A 15,996-nucleotide genomic window follows, 5' to 3' on the forward strand; every position below is an offset into this window, starting at 1 on the left:
AGCCCGGCAGTAAGTTCAGGTAACCTTTATTGTGACTCTACTTTGTTACAGCTTCAGATTCCCCCCCAGCAAAAAGGCACAGACAAAGTAGCAGCTTTTTAAACAGCTCAAGATCAAAGCCCACACACACCCCACTGTCTTTACTATTGGGCAGCACCAGGTTGTAATTGGATCCTTGTTACAGCCGTAATCCGGAGGAAGTATTGCCTCACTCAGCAATTTCAACCCATACCCTGTATCCTGGTAAGTTTCTCGCCGCTCATTTGCCAGTGTGGGGAGGGCAGTGTCGTGTCAACCAGACTGCTGTGGGTCTGGGGTCACGTGTAGGCCAGACTGGGTAAAGGGTGCAGCTGGAACGACTGAGTGAATCCTTTCCCACAACTGCGGTTCCCTTCCCTAACAAGGGAGAGAATGAATCAGATGGGGGCTTTCTCCCCCACACCACCCCCTCCCTGAAACAATCTCATCGTTAGGTTCTGAACTCCACATTTCTGACCGAATACCAATTCTGCCATCTGTCGTGGTGGGATTCGAACCGGGGAGTCCCCGGAACCGGGTTGATAGTCCAATCGATAATGGCACTCGGCCGTCACTCCTTCAATCCCCCTGCGATGGCACGTGAACTCGCTGGTGCTTCCGCAGGTGGGAGGAGCAGGTGAAGCCCTTCCCGCACTGAGAGCAGGTGAATGGCCTCTCCCCCTTGTGGACATGCTGGTGGGTCAGCAGGGTGGAGGATGTGCTGAAGGCCTTCCCACAGTCGGGGCAGCTGAAGGGCCTCTCCCCGGAGTGGATCCGCTGGTGCCTCAACAGGGTGGAGACCTGGGTAAAGGCCTTCCCGCACTCGGGGCAGCTGAAGGGCCTCTCCCCCGTGTGGACCTGCTGGTGCCTCAGCAGGTGGGAGGAATAGTTGAAGCCCTTCCCGCACTCAGAGCATCTGAACGGCCTTTCCCCCGTGTGGACCCGCTGGTGGGTCAGCAGGTGGGAGGAATGTCTGAAGGCCTTCCCACAGGCAGGGCAGGGGAATGGCCTCTCCCCGGTGTGACTGCGCCGATGAGTCTCCAGGGCTGACGGGGAAAAAGAAGTCCTTCCCACAGTCGCCACACTTCCATCATTTGTCCACGGGGCGGGATTCCTCGGGTTTCTCCATGGCCGAAGCTTCAGCCACACACAAACGAATTTCCAGCCCCTCCCTGTCGTGAATTCCTCTTTCCAGGTCGTATAGCTGCTACACGCTCCACAATTAGTGCGCTGCAACAGTGGGGTCTCTCGTCCAGTCGCACTGATGTTGAAAACATACTCACTCAGTCAGGAACCAAAAAGCTTTGATCCCTCTCACAGAAATCACAGTCGAAAATCGTTGCGGTCCTGGTGGACTGAGTGACTGTCAGACATTGACGGCGAAGTGAGGATCGCAAGTGCTGAAGAGTCAGTCGAAAAATGCGGCACTGGAAAAGCACAGGGATGTCAGACAGCATCCGAGGAGCAGGAGGGTCAATGTTTTGGGCGTTAGCCCTTCATCTGTTGATTGAGAAACTTCCGCCATCAGATCTTCAAATACGCTGTGAAAAGAGATTACAAAAGTCATCACTGTCAGTGCAGGGTAGAAATTCTGAACAAGCAATTCTACTTTCTGTGGAATATTCTTTTCTTTTACTATTCCACAAAATTGAAAGCACCATCCCACTCACTCTCCCCCTCTGTTCTCACTCCGCTCTAACTAATTCCCCTGAAGGTGCTGATTCATGATTTTACAGGGGCAGAAAAGCAAAAACGTCAAGACTGACATCTCTCTGAATTTTGGATACCTCCACCTAAAAGGTAATATCTTTCACAACACTGGGATCCTGCTGAGAGTGAGCAGGTCTGATTTTGGGAAGCAAATAAAATGTGTGTCAATTCAGGATGAAGCTGCCACGCAGCTTCTTTAGGAACAACCAGACACAAAATGGTTAACGTCCCTGGGAAGGGGAAGCAAACATTAGTGGAAAGCCAGAGTCAGAGGTACACAGTACAGAAACAGACCCTTCGGTCCAACTTGTCTGTACCGACCAGATATCGTAAATCAATCTGGAAGAGTTTGCTCACACGTGGCCCATAGCTGGGGTCATCCCCATCCCTCTGTCCTGAGACCTTGATGCCTCCAAGCTGACCTTCAAAGGTTCAGTTTTTCCCTCCATTCTTTTGTAAGTTTTGAAAACTTTCCCAATCCTCTGAGTATAGGATTTGGGAAGTGATGTTGTCGCAGTACAGGTCATTGGTTAGGCCACATTTGGAACATGGCGCACAATTCTGGTTTCCTTCCTATCAGTAAGATGTTGTGGAACTTGAAAGGGCTCAGAAACATTTACAAGGATATTGCCAGGGTTGGAGGATTTGAGCTAAAGGGAGGCTAGGGCTGTTTTCCCAGGAGCGTTGGAGGCTAAGGGGTGACCTTATAGAGGTTTATAAAATCATGAAGGGCATGGATAGGATAAATAGGCAAAATCCTTTCACTGCAGTGGGGGGAGAGGGAGGTCTAGAACAAGAGGGCATAGGTTTAAGGTGAGGGGGGAAAGAAACAAAAGAGATCTGAGGGGCAACCTTTTCACACAGAGGGTAGTAAATGTATAGAATGAGCTGCAGGAGGAAGTGGTGGAGGCTGGTACAAATACAACTTTTAAAAGCCATCTGAATGGGTATATGAATGGGAAGAGTTTGGAGGGATATGGGCGAGGTGCTTTGCAGATGGGACTAGATTGGGATGGGATAACTGGTCAGCATGGACGAGTTGGACCGAAGGGTCTGTTTCCATGCTGTATATCTCTATGACTAGTTGGACGTAAGGGTCTGTTTCTGTGCTGTATGACTCTAACTGTTCTGTACTGGTCTTCAAACCATGTTCTTGCCTTCCCCCACAAACATCCACTTCTTTGTTGTTCAAAAATCAGATGAACTCAGCCTTGAATATATTCAATGATCCCCTCACTGCAGGAAGACATCCCCACTTCTGAACTCAATTCCTCTTGCTAATATACCACTTGCCTTGCTGATTGCCTGCTGCACATGTCTGACAACTGGCAGCGACTGATGTAGAAGGACGCTGAGGCTCCATTGTCCATCCACACATCATTCCTGATGAAGGGCTCGTGCCCAAAAAGCCAACTGTCCTGCTCCTCAGATGCTGCCTCACCTACTGTGCTCTTCCAGTCCCACACTTTTTGACTCTGATCTCCAGCATCTGCAGTTCTCACTTTCTCCACATCCAATTACATCTCCATTTAAACAATGCACTTCCTTTCTACTTTTTTTTTCCACAGCAAAGGCGATAACTTCATATTGTGGTACTGCATTTGCCATGTGTTTGCCAGTTGTGGTCTTCTCTATATCGGGGAGAGCGAGTGCAAACTTGGGGAATGGTTCACTGAGCATCATATCCGGGTCCACAGAGCCGACCAGAGTTCCCAGTCACCACCCATTTCAATTCCCCTTCCCACCCCCTTTCTGACATTACCATCTTTGGCCTCCTCTACTGCCACATTGAATCAAACCGCAAATTGGAGGGACAACACCTCTCCTTAATAGGGAAGGAAGTAAGCAATAAATAATAGATCCCTACAGAGTGCTCAGGAACAAAGGGACCTTACTGTCCAAGTTCAGAGATCCCCAAGGGTATCAGTACAGGTAAAACGGGGAATGAGGAAGGCATAGATTTGTACTTTTTCACACAGAGGGTGGTGCGTGCGTGCAATGAGCTGCGAGAGGAAGTGGTGGAGGCTGGCACAAATACAGCCTTTAAAGGGCAGCTGGATGGGTATGTGAATGGGTAGGGTTTAGAGGGATATGGGCCAAGTGCTGGTAAATAGGATAGATTAATTTCAGATATCTAGTCAGCATGGACGAGATGGACTGTTTCTGTGCTGTACAACTCTATGGCCATCCACTTCATTTTGAAATGTTTGCACTACCACTTGGGACATCCTGTTAGGGTTCAGAGAGTGCCAGGTCCTGACATCTCCTTCCTCATGTCTCCTATGTATTTTAAATCAATAATACCATTTGTATGTTCCTGGGTTCGTACTTTAAACACACAGACACATACAATATAATCAGAGTTTCTACTCGGTACAGACAGTGATGATTTGTTTCAACTTTGCTAACAGGGTATCAGAAGGGGAGGATCTGCAGACAGAAATCTTGGAAGAAATTCCAATACAAGATCTGACAGGGTCACTCAATATCATTGGGGGTTGAATCTGGAAAGAGAAATCCATTCGACCTGCTTCAAAGAGGAACTACCAGCGAACTGAGCTTTAACTGGTTACACAGAATGAGTGTATGTGTCCCAGTGAGCTGACAAAGGGAAGGAGCTTTCACCAGTTGCACAGACAGAGAGGGGCTGGGGCATTTATTTTACCCCTGGAGCATCAGAGCCTGAGGGGTGACCGTAGAGAGGTTTTAAAATCATAGATAGGGCAAATAGCCGAGGTCTTTTCCCCCGGGGGGGGGTCAAAAACTAGAAGGCATAGGTTTAAGGTGAGAAGGGAAAGATTTGAAAGGGACCTAAGGGACAACTTTTCATGTAGAGGATTGTGCAGGTATGGAATGAACTGCCAGAGGAAGTGGTGGAGGTGGGTTGCAATGTTTAAGAGACATTTGGTTGGGTATATGAATAGGAAGGGTTTGGAGGGATATGGCCTGGGTGCTGCGAGGAGGGATTAGATTGGGTTGGAATATCTGGTCGGCATGGATGGGTTGGACCGAAGGGTCGGTTTCCGTGCTGAACACCTTTATGACTCTATGACGAGCACTCGGGGTGTGGCTCCTTCATCAGGTGATTGTGGAGTATAAAATCATAAGGCAGAGAATGGATAGAAAAACATTACAGTGCACTGAAATGATATGTTGAAAAACCCTGGATTGTTAAGTCTTTCATCTTTTAGTATGGGCTGCTCGTATCATTCATTTGTAAATCCCAGAATTTCCTGAAAGACATCTTCTTGAGATAACTCAAGATTTTGGAACAAAATGTGACACCTCAGCTCTGACAATGCATTAAAGGTGTGAAGTCAGAGTCTGTCTGTATCACAATCTTGAGTCAGACTGGTTCTATTTCCAAAGTGGAATTTACAAAATATTACATGGATTGAATAGTTGGTATATTGTGCATTTTTTGAGAAAAATAGAATGTCTCTGCAAATATAATCCTGCAAATACAAATTCACCCCCATGGATGTATGTGTGTGTGAATGAGACAGAGAAAAGTCTATTTTGTGCTGTATATCCCTATGTCTATTTGATAACAGATGCTTTATTGCTGTTGGTGTAAATATTGTTGTAAATCATAGCTGGGTATGAATAGTTAGATGTTAGGGAGACAGAATGCCTCAAGAGGGGCACTATAAGAATACTGGGAGAGCCCTATTTCTGGTTTACTTCCTCATGAACAAACATTAAGCATGAGCATTTATTTATTTCTAATTTTGTTCTGTTTTTCTTGTTTGATTCCCAGCTAGGACTACACTCTGTGCCTGGATGGTTGACAGGCTGGGAGATTGTGGCTTGAGTCTTGAATAACTGAATGTTTTATTGTTCCAGAAGGTGTGGGGATGGGGGTCAAGGCTTCAGCAGATATCTAGCAGAGCAGAGAACAGACCAATATCTTACTCTGTGGGAAAATGAAATCCGAGCTGATCGTGGCTGATATATCCACTGGCTCAGCTCTTCCTCCCTGCATTATCCCAACTACCCTTAATTCCCTGACCATGAAAACCCATCCAATTGTGTCTTGAATATACTTAATGAAGATGCCTCGACTGCTTCCTTGGGCAGAGAATTCCATAGATTGACTACTCTCCAGGAAAAGCAGTTCCTCCTCATCTGTCCTAAATGGCACGGTGGCACAGTGAGTAGCACTGCTGCCTCACAGCGCCAGAGACCCGGGTTCAATTCCTGCCTCGGGCAACTGTCTGTGTGGGTTTCCTCCGGGTGCTCTGGTTTCCTCCCACAGTCCAAAGATGTGCGGGTTAGGTGAATTGGCCATGCTAAATTGCCTGTAGTGTCAGGTGAAGGGGTAAATGTAGGGGAGTGGGTCTGGGTGGGTTGCTCTTCAGGGGGTTGGGAGGTCTTGTTGGGGTGAAGGGCCTGTAAGTAATCTAATATAATCTAAAAGCTACTCCCCTCAACTTGAGGCCTGGTCTCATCCACCAGCAGAAATGACTGGATAGGGTAAGGGTAAAAATAATGATTGCAGATGCTGGAAACCAGATTCTGGATTAGTGGTGCTGGAAGAGCACAGCAGTTCAGGCAGCATCCGAGGAGCAGTAAAATCGACGTTTTGGGCAAAAGCCCTTCATCAGGAATAAAGGCAGAGAGCCTGAAGCGTGGAGAGATAAGATAGAGGAGGGTGGGGGTGGGGAGAGAGTTGCATAGAGTACAATAGGTGAGTGGGGGAGGGGGTGAAGGTGATAGGTCAGGGAGGAGAGGGTGGAGTAGATAGGTGGAAAAGGCAGGTAGGACAAGTCATGGGGACAATGCTGAGTTGGGAGTTTGGAACTAGGGTGAGGTGGGGGGAAGGGGAAATGAGGAAACTGTTGAAGTCCACAGTGATGCCCTGGGGTTGAAGTGTTCCAAGGCAGAAGATGAGACGTTCTTCCTCCAGGCGTCTGGTGGCGAGGGAGTGGCGGTGAAGGAGGCCCAGGACCTCCATGTCCTTGGCAGAGTGGGAGGGGAAGTTGAAATGTTGGGCCACGGGGCGGTGGCATTGATTGGTGCGGGTGTCCCTAAAGTGCTCTGCTAGGAGGCGCCCAGTCTCCCCAATGTAGAGGAGACTGCATCGGGAGCAACGGATACAATAAATGATAATAGTGGATGTGCAGGTAAAACTTTGATGGATGTGGAAGGCTCCTTTAGGGCCTTGGATAGAGGTGAGGGAGGAGGTGTGGGCGCAGGTTTTACAGTTCCTGCGGTGGCAGGGGAAGGATAGGGTAGGGCTTCATCCCCACAGTGCAATGAATTCCCACTTTCCACCAAACTCCCAGATGTACTCCCTCACTCAGTTGCTGTCTCAAACGAAAGACTTCATTATAACTTATTTTGCTCCCAGTCAGGGCAAAACATCTTGGAAAGCTGCTCTGAAAGTCCAACCACACTTCTGCATTCACCGAACACAATTCCAGTATTACAGCACAGAAACAGACCCTCCAGCCCAACGTGTCCGTGCTGACCAGATATCCTAAACGAATCTTGTCTCATTTTCCCACATAGGCCCCATATCCCTCTAAACGCTTCCTATTCATATACCCATCAAGATGGGTTTTTAATGTTGTACTTGTTCCAGCCTCCACCACTTCCTATGGCAGTTCCACACATGCACCACCCTCTGTGTGAAAAGGTTGCCCCTCATGTCCCTTTCCCCACTCACCTAAAAGCAATGCCAATTTAATTCTGGACTCTCCTATCCTGAAGAAAAGACCTGGGGTATTGACTCTCCAAGCCCCTTATAAACCTCTATAAGGTTAACCCTCAGCGTCCAATGTGGAGAAAGTGAGACCTGCAGATGCTGGAATCAGGGTCTAAAAGTTTGGGGTTGGAAAAGCACAGCAGGACAGGCAGCATCTGAGGACCAGGAGAGTTGACATTTTAGGCCCGAGCCCTTCATCAGGAATGATGCATGGATGTACAAAGAGGCTCAGCGTCCTTCTACACCAGTCACTGCCAGTTGTCAGACAGGTGCAGCAAGCAATCAACAAGGCAAGTGGTATAATCACAAAATAAACTGGGATTAGAAGTGGGGATGTCTTCCTGCAGTTAGGGGGTCATTGAATATATTCAAGGCTGAGTTCGTCTGATTTTTAAACAACAAAGTGTGGATATTTATGTTGTGTGATTGAGGTGTTTTTTTTGAGTGCTTTGTGTGTTGGATGCAGGTACAGTAACCACGTTTAAAGTGGAAGGCAAGACAATGGTTTTAAGACCACAACAGAACAGTTACGTTAGACAGCACAGAAACGGACCCTTCAGCCCAACTATTCCATGCTGAATGCCGAGAGAAGTTAAAAAGGGGAGAGCCATCCTTTCTTCCCCCTGCGATATTTACCTTTCCTACACGCCCCATGACTTTATACATCGAAATAAGGTCACCCGACAACTTTTGGTCGTCAATAGGGCGACCAGAACTGTACTCAGTCCTCTCCACGTGGTCTCCCCAATATCCTGTACAACCACAACGTGATGTCCCAACTCCTACACTGAACGGGGTGAACAATGAAGGAAAGTGTGCTAAACGCCTCCTTCACAACCCTGTCTACCAATGATGCAACTTCCAAAGAACTATGTCCCCGATTTGGAGATGCCGGTGTTGGACTGGGGTGTACGAAGTTAAAATTCACACCACACCAGGTGATACTCCAACAGGCTCATTTGCAAGCATTAGCTTTTGGAGCGCTGCTCCTTCATCAGATGGTTGTGTCTTATGATCCTGTTCCACAAACACCCCATGAAGGAGCAGCGCTCCAAAAGCTCGTGCTTCCAAGTAAACCAGTTGGACGATGACCTGGTGTTGAGAGATTTTTAACTTTATGAACCTGAACCCCTCCACGCCACCCCCCCGCCCCCATGAATCTGTTCTGCAAGACGATGCAGGGCCCTACCATTAATGATACAAGTCCTGCCCTTCCTTGTTTTAGCAAAATGCAATCCCTTGCCTTTATCTCTTGCTCTCTCAGACACACACACACCCTAACACTCTCACCATCTCACAGGCTTATATTCCATCTCACACACATTTCATTAGCATGTATGCGCAAACTCGCATACACACGCACATACACTCCTGCAGATACAGTCACACAAGTCAATGGAGTGAACTTCCATTTGCAGAATTATATTTGCAGATATATTCAATTTTGCTCAAAAATCATACAAACTGCAAACAGTCAATCCATGTAATATTTATAAATTCCTGCTTTGGTTAGTAGAACCAGTCTGATTCAAGATTGGGATACAGACACTTTTGTGCAGTATCTGAGCTGCGATGTCATCTATTTTTATAAAACCTTAAATCATCTCAAGAAGGTGAATTAAAAGTAGTTCGGGGGATTACGTAATAATGAATTGAAAAGTGCAACCCATACTAAAAGATGGTGAGGGGCAAACGGCACAAGGATTAAAACACAGTGAGGGGCAAACAGCACAAGGATTAAACACACAGTGAGGGGCAAACAGCACAAGGATTAAACACACAATGAGGGGCAAACAGCACAAGGATTAAACACACAATGAGGGGCAAACAGCACAAGGATTAAACACACAGTGAGGGGCAAACAGCACAAGGATTAAACACACAGTGAGGGGCAAACAGCACAAGGATTAAACACAGTGAGGGGTAAACAGCACAAGGATTAAACACACAGGGAGGGGGAAACAGCACAAGGATTAAACACACAGTGAGGGGGAAACAGCACAAGGATTAAACACACAGTGAGAGGCAAACAGCACAAGGATTAAACACACAGTGAGAGGCAAACAGCACAAGGATTAAACACACAGTGAGGGGGCAAACAGCACAAGGATTAAAACACAGTGAGGGGGGAAACAGCACAAGGATTAAACACACAGTGAGGGGGAAACAGCACAAGGATTAAAACAGTGAGGGGGGAAACAGCACAAGGATTAAACACACAGTGAGGGGGTAAACAGCACAAGGATTAAACACACAGTGAGGGGCAAACAGCACAAGGATTAAACACACAGTGAGGGGCAAACAGCACAAGGATTAAACACACAGTGAGGGGCAAACAGCACAAGCGCCAGTAAAAGCCGATGGAAAGTGAGTGTAAAATGTCACTATGACAGGACAGGCCCCACATTCCTTCCCCTCCGTCCCCCCCACAACCTGCCTCACCTTTCACGTCCCGGGCCCAGTACCTTCCAGGTGGCCCCATAGTTGACACAGGGGCCGCCCCACGACCAGTAGAACTCCACCACCCCGGCGGCCGACGAGTTCCCAAGCAGGCCCTTAACCCCATCCGCCTCCAGAATGCTCACCGGCTCCTGGCTGCTGTACAGCCGGCCGGTGTGGCCGTGACACAGCAGCTGCGCCAGGAAGGCGGCGGCGGCCAGTGACGGGTGTCTGCCCCGGGCCGCGCGGCGCCATTTTCCTAACGGCCGCCCTCCCGCCGCTTCCTCGCTCGAGCGACTTCTCCTCCCAACCGCCTTCGGCCCCGCGTGACGTCTGCACGGGGATGGGCGGGGCCGGGCCGGGGTGGGCGGGGCCGGGCCGGGGGATGGCCGGGGCCGGGGATGGGCGGGGTCGGGGATGGGCGGGGCCGGGGATGGGGGAGCCTCACCGTCACCAAGCAACAGCCACCTCGCGCTACAACTGCTCATTCACAAAAACAAACTCTCCTGTCTCGCTCTGCAGCTGCAGGGGGGACACTGCCACGTTTCCAGGAGCCCTGTCTACATTGGGAAAGCTCACGGCTCAATTTAAACAGATATTCCCACATCTAACGGAACGGCGTCATATCGAAAGGGGGCAATCTGCATTTTAAAGGGACGTGGACATTTTAACGGGTATTGCTGCAAATAAAGAGATTTAAATGGACAAGATTACATTTCAAAGGGATGTGGGCACATTCAAAGGGATATCTTCATATGTAAAGTGACGCAGTTATATCTAAATGAATCTACATTTCGAAGAGACGTTGCCCTATTTATAAGTAGAGACAGTAGGTGTGAATTCTGTCTGTGTCCCAATGTTGAGTCAGACTGACATTTTACTTAGAAAAACTCTGCATTTAAATTACACTCTTGAGAAGGTAATTTATAGATTCTTGAGAAGGTAATTTATAGATTCGGGTTGGCCGTGCTAAGTTACCCATAGTGACCAGGGATGTACAGGTTTGGCTGGATTGGCCATGGGAAATACGGAGTAAGGTTGGGTACGGGTGGGATACTGTTCAGAGGGCCAGAGTGAAATAGATGGGCTGAATGGCCTGCTTCCTCATTGTCAGAATTCTATGACCCTCCCCACAAAGGAGCATTTTATCTGCATCTATCATGTCAAGCCCCTTTCAGAATTCTACTGGTTTCAATAGTGGTATACAGCACAGAAACAGACCCTTCGGTCCAATTCATCCATGCCGACCAGGATTCCCAAACTCAACCAGTCCCACTTGCCTACATTTGGCCCCTTTTCCCTCTCAACCTTTCTATTCATATACCCATCCGAATGCTGTTTCAATGTTGTCACTGTACCTGCATCTACCACATCCTCAGTAACTTCATTCCACGTGCAAATCACCCTCTTTCAAAATGTTGCCCCTCCGGTTCCTTTTAAATCTCTCTCCTTACATTTTAAAAAAATGTCCCCCCCAGGTTTTGAGTTCCCCTGCACTAAGCAAGAGCCCTTTGCTATTCAGCTTACCTCCACTCCTCATGATTTTATCAATCTCAATGAGGTCACACCCCCCAACCTCCTGTGCTCCAGTGAATAAAGTCCCAGCCTCTCCTTATAACTCAAACCCTTCCAGTCCTTACAATATTCTAGTAAGTCTTTACCAAACCCTCTCTGATTGTAATTGGAAGAATACTGGGCCATCAGAACTGTACTCAGTACTCTGAAAGTGGCCTCACCAACATCCTGTACAACCTCAACATGATGTCCCAACCCCTCTACTTCATGGTGTGAACAATGAATGCTATGCTGCTAATTGCCTTCTTAACCACCCTGTCTACCTGTGATGCAACTTCCAAAGAACTATGTACCTGAACACCACTCCCCCCCGCCCCATGTCTGTCTGTTCTATAACATGACCCAGGGCCCTACCATTATCTGTACAAGTCCTGCCCTTCCTTGTTTTAGCAAAATGCAACCCCTTGCTTGTATTAATACCTCTCTCACACATGCTCCCCTTCAGACACACAAACACACGTTTCCCCCCCCAATACTCTCTCAGGCTTATATTCCATCACGCTCACTTTACCAAGCATGTACACACTCTCACACACAAACTCACATGCACGCGCACACAATTCTTTGGGGTGAATTTGTATTGGCAGAATTATATTTGCAGATACATTCAATTTTGCTCAAAAAGCACACAATTTCCAGGCAGTCAATCTATGTAATATTTTATGAATTCCTCCTTGGAAATAGAACCAGTCTGATCCAAGATTGGGGTATGACAGACTCGAACCTCACACCTTTAATGCATTGTCTGAGCTGTCAGCCTTTTTAAAAATAAAACCTTAAGTCATCTCAAGAACGTAACTGAAAAGATGTTCTGGGATTTACATATTAATGAACCAAAGCCTGCAATCCATTCTCAACGATGGGAGACTGAACAGCAATCTAGGTTTGTTCAGTATATCCTATCAGTTGCATGACACTGTGAGCTTTTGCTATCAATTCTGTGTCTTTTGATCTGGCTCCACAGCTACCCGGTGAAGGAGCAGCGCTCCGAAAGCTAGTGCTTCCAAATAAACCTGTTGGACTATAACCTGGTGTTGTGCGATTTTTAACTTCAGCCAGGCCAGTCCACCACTGGCTCCTCCACATCGTTTCCACTGAACACAGCCCACACCTCCCGATGCTGCCAGTAAACGTTACAATGCTGATGAAATGATGCACTCTGCACTCCTGAAAAACTTACAATTTCTCATGATACTGGCTCCTCATTCACTGCTCTTTCTGATAGACAACATTGGAAGCTTAGTGCAGGAGGCTGAAAGAACTGATCAGCTTTAAAACAAAACCTCTTGGAGCTCAAAGCTTTCAATGAGAGTCTGAGCCCGGCGGTAAGTTCAGGTAACCTTTATTGCAACCCAACTTTGTTACAGCTTCAGGTCCCCCTGCAAAAAGGCAGAGAAAAAGTAGTTGCTTTTTAAACAGCTCAAGGTCAAAGTACATACACTCCCCTCCCCCCGCCACCACCCCCCACCAACACATCACATTCTTTACTATTGGTTAGCACCCAGTCGTCCCTTTGTAATTCGATCCTTGGTACAGCTGTAACCCAGAGGAAGTGTTGCCTCACTCAACAATTTCAATCCATACTCTGTCTCCAAGTAAGTTTCTCCCCTCTCATTTGCCGAACAAGGAGGGGCGGGGCAGTGTAGAGTCAACCACACTGCTGTGGACCTGGAGTCACGTGTAGGCCAGACCGGGTAAAGGATGCAACTTGGCCTTCACTGTTTCAATTCCCCTACAGGTGAACTCGCTGGTGCCTCCGCAGGGCGGAGGAGCAGGTGTAAGCCTTCTTGCACTGACAGCAGGTGAACGGCCTCTCCCCCGTGTGGACACGCTGGTGGGTCAGCAGGGTGGAGACCTGGGTAAAGCACTTCCCGCATTCTGGGCAGCTGAAGGGCCTCTCCCCAGTGTGAACCCGTTGGTGGGTCAGCAGGGCGGAGGAATTGCTGAAGGCCTTCCCACACTCGGGACAGCCGAAGGGCCTTTCACCTGTGTGGACCCGCCGGTGGGTCAGCAGGGCGGAGGAATTGCTGAAGGCCTTCCTGCACTTGGGGCAGGGGAACAGCCTCTCCCCCGTGTGGACCTGCTGATGCCTCCGCAGGTTGGATGAATTGCTGAAGGCCTTCCCGCACTTGGGGCAGGGGAACGGCCTCTCCCCGGTGTGGCTGCGTTGATGAGAGTCCAGGGAAGATGGGAAACAGAAGCTTTTCCCGCAGTCATCACACTTCCATCGTTTCTCCAAAAGGTGGGATTCCTCGGGTTTCTCCATGGCCAACGCTTCAGTTTACACAAAAACATGCATACAGCCCCTCCCTGCCATCAATTCCTCTTTCCAGGCCGTAAAGCGGTTACATGCTCCATACTCAGTGCGCTGCAACAGTAGGGTCTCTCATCCAGTCCCACTGACGCTGAAAACGTACCCAAACAGGAACCAAAACACTTTGCTCCTTCTCACAGAATCATAGTTGAAAATTGTTGCGGTCCGAATGGACTGAGTGTCTGTCAGACATTGACGTCAAAGTGAGGACTGCAGACGCTGGAGAGTCAGTCAAAAAATGTGTGGCATTGGAAAATCACAACAGGTCAGGCAGCATCCGAGGAGCAGGAGGGTCAAGGTTTCGGGCATTGGCCCTTCATCTGTTGATTTTGAAACTTCAGTCTTCAGATTTTCAAATACTCTGTAAAAAGAGATTACAAAAGCCATCACTATCAGTGCAAGGTAGAAATTCAGAACAAGCAATTCTACTTTCTGTGGAATATTCTTTTGTTGTTCCACAAAATTGAAAGTACCATCCCACTCTCTCTCCCCCTCTGTTCTCACTCCGCTCTAACTAATTCCCCTGAAGGTGCTGATTCAGGATCTTACAGGGACAGAAAAAGCAAAAACATCAAGACTGACATCTCTCTGAATTTTGGATACCTCCACCTGAAAGTTAATATCTTTCACAACACTGGGATCCTGCTGAGAGTGAGCAGGTCTGATTTTGGGAAGCAAATAAAAAGTGTCAATTCAGGGTGAACCTGCAATGCAGTTTCTTGAGGAAGGACCAGACACAAAATAGTTATCGACCCCGAGAAGGTGGGAGCAAAATGAGACATCAAGGCATTAACACCAACACACTTCAGTCAAACTCTTCTGCTCCCAGTCAGAGCAAAACATGCTGTGAAAGTCCAGCCTTCACAACCACACTTCTGCTTCCACTGAACACAATTAGGGTCACACAGCGCAGAAACAGACCCTTTGGCCCAACCTGCCCGAGCTGACCAGATATCCTAAATTAATCTGGTCGCATTTGCCATCACTTGGCCCCGATCCACTGAACCCTTTGTATTCATACACCCATCCAGATGCCTTTTAACTGTTGGAATTCTAGCAGCCCCCACAACTTCCTCTGGCAGCTCATTCCTTAAAAGCACCACCCTCTTCATGAAAAGGTTGCCATTGAGGTCTCTTTTACATTTCCCCACTGCCCTCACCCTGAACCTATGACCCTCCAGTTCGGGACTTTCCCATCCCAAGGGAAAGACCTTGTCTATTTACCCTATCTATACCCCTCATGATTTTATAAAAGTCTCAGACTCAGGCGCGATGGGGAAAACAGCTCCACCCCATCCTTCTGTCCCTCCTCGCCCGGGTAATTGAGACACATACCTGAGTTTGCAGAGTCTGCTGCCTCCTTGGATTCACTCCAGTTGCCACAAGTGAACAGATTTCCCCCCACACCCTCCCAGGACAAAGAATTGCCGAGAGGGAGGGAGTTTCATGCAAACTGACAGGGCCACTTCACGTTGTGATGCCTTCAATGGGTCAGGGGTGGGGTAGGGAATGGGAAAAGGGGCGAGAGGAAGGGGTGGGGCGCGGCCGGCCGGCTGGCTAGGCCCGCACTGCCCTGCACAGTTTGCAGGAATTCCTTCCCTTCACAGAATCCCCACAGTGTGGAAGCAGGCCACTCGGCCCGACGAGTCCACACCGACCCTCCGAAGGGTAACCCACCCACACCCATTCCCCTGCACCTGTTGCTCTACTCCCTGACTATCACACCTAACCTGCACATCCCTGGGCACTATGGGTAATTTAGCATAGCAATTTCCCCCCTAACCTGGACAAAGTTAAAAATCACAACACCACGTTATAGTCCAACAGGTTTATTTAGGAGCACTAGGTTTTGGAGCACTGTTCCTTCATCAGGTGGTTGTGGAGAATAAAATAATAAGACACAGAATTTATAGAAAAACATGACAGTGTCCTGCCACTGAAATGATACATTGAACAAACCTGGATTGTGAAGTCTTTCATCTTTTCAAATGGGTTGCAGGTATCATTAATATGCAAATCCCAGAACTTCCTGGAAAGCACCTTATCAAGCGAACTTAAAGTTTTATAACAAAAAGTGACATTTGAGCTCAGCTCTGCAAATGTGCATTCATTCCCGTGTGTGTGTGTGTGTGTGTGTACGCGCATGAGAGAGAAAATGTCTATTCCCATCCTGTTTATCTCTCTGTCTATTTGAGAACAGGTGCCTTACTTCAGTTGGTGTAAATATTGT

General features: G+C 48.1%; 3 protein-coding genes across 4 annotated transcripts in view; 1 reads left to right on the forward strand and 2 right to left on the reverse strand.

Moving 5' to 3' along the window:
* Positions 1-15,996, forward strand: part of LOC148145036 (uncharacterized) — a 131,954-nt gene that overhangs the window by 105,724 nt on the left and 10,234 nt on the right. The gene's annotated exons all lie outside the window — the stretch shown is intronic.
* On the reverse strand, positions 10-12,658 carry LOC148145039 (uncharacterized). Its single transcript, XM_087975460.1, has 3 exons — positions 12,633-12,658; positions 9,881-10,210; positions 10-1,559 (listed from the first exon to the last, which is right to left on the reverse strand). The coding sequence occupies exons 1-3, from the start codon at positions 12,656-12,658 to the stop codon at positions 1,427-1,429; spliced, it is 489 nt and encodes a 162-aa protein (XP_087831586.1). The 3' UTR covers positions 10-1,426.
* Positions 12,951-15,996, reverse strand: part of LOC148145040 (uncharacterized) — a 60,479-nt gene continuing 57,433 nt past the window's right edge. For both annotated transcript variants that reach the window (XM_087975640.1, XM_087975641.1), the window contains exon 2: positions 12,951-14,127. In XM_087975640.1, coding sequence (XP_087831766.1) covers positions 13,185-13,718 — 534 coding nt within the window. In that variant the 5' untranslated portion in view covers positions 13,719-14,127 and the 3' untranslated portion in view covers positions 12,951-13,184. The remainder of the gene's footprint in view (positions 14,128-15,996) is intronic.

Source organism: Chiloscyllium plagiosum, unplaced genomic scaffold, assembly GCF_037043375.1.
Source record: "Chiloscyllium plagiosum isolate Xiang-an unplaced genomic scaffold, Cpla_swu_hap1 HiC_scaffold_27, whole genome shotgun sequence".
Lineage (NCBI taxonomy): Eukaryota > Metazoa > Chordata > Chondrichthyes > Orectolobiformes > Hemiscylliidae > Chiloscyllium > Chiloscyllium plagiosum.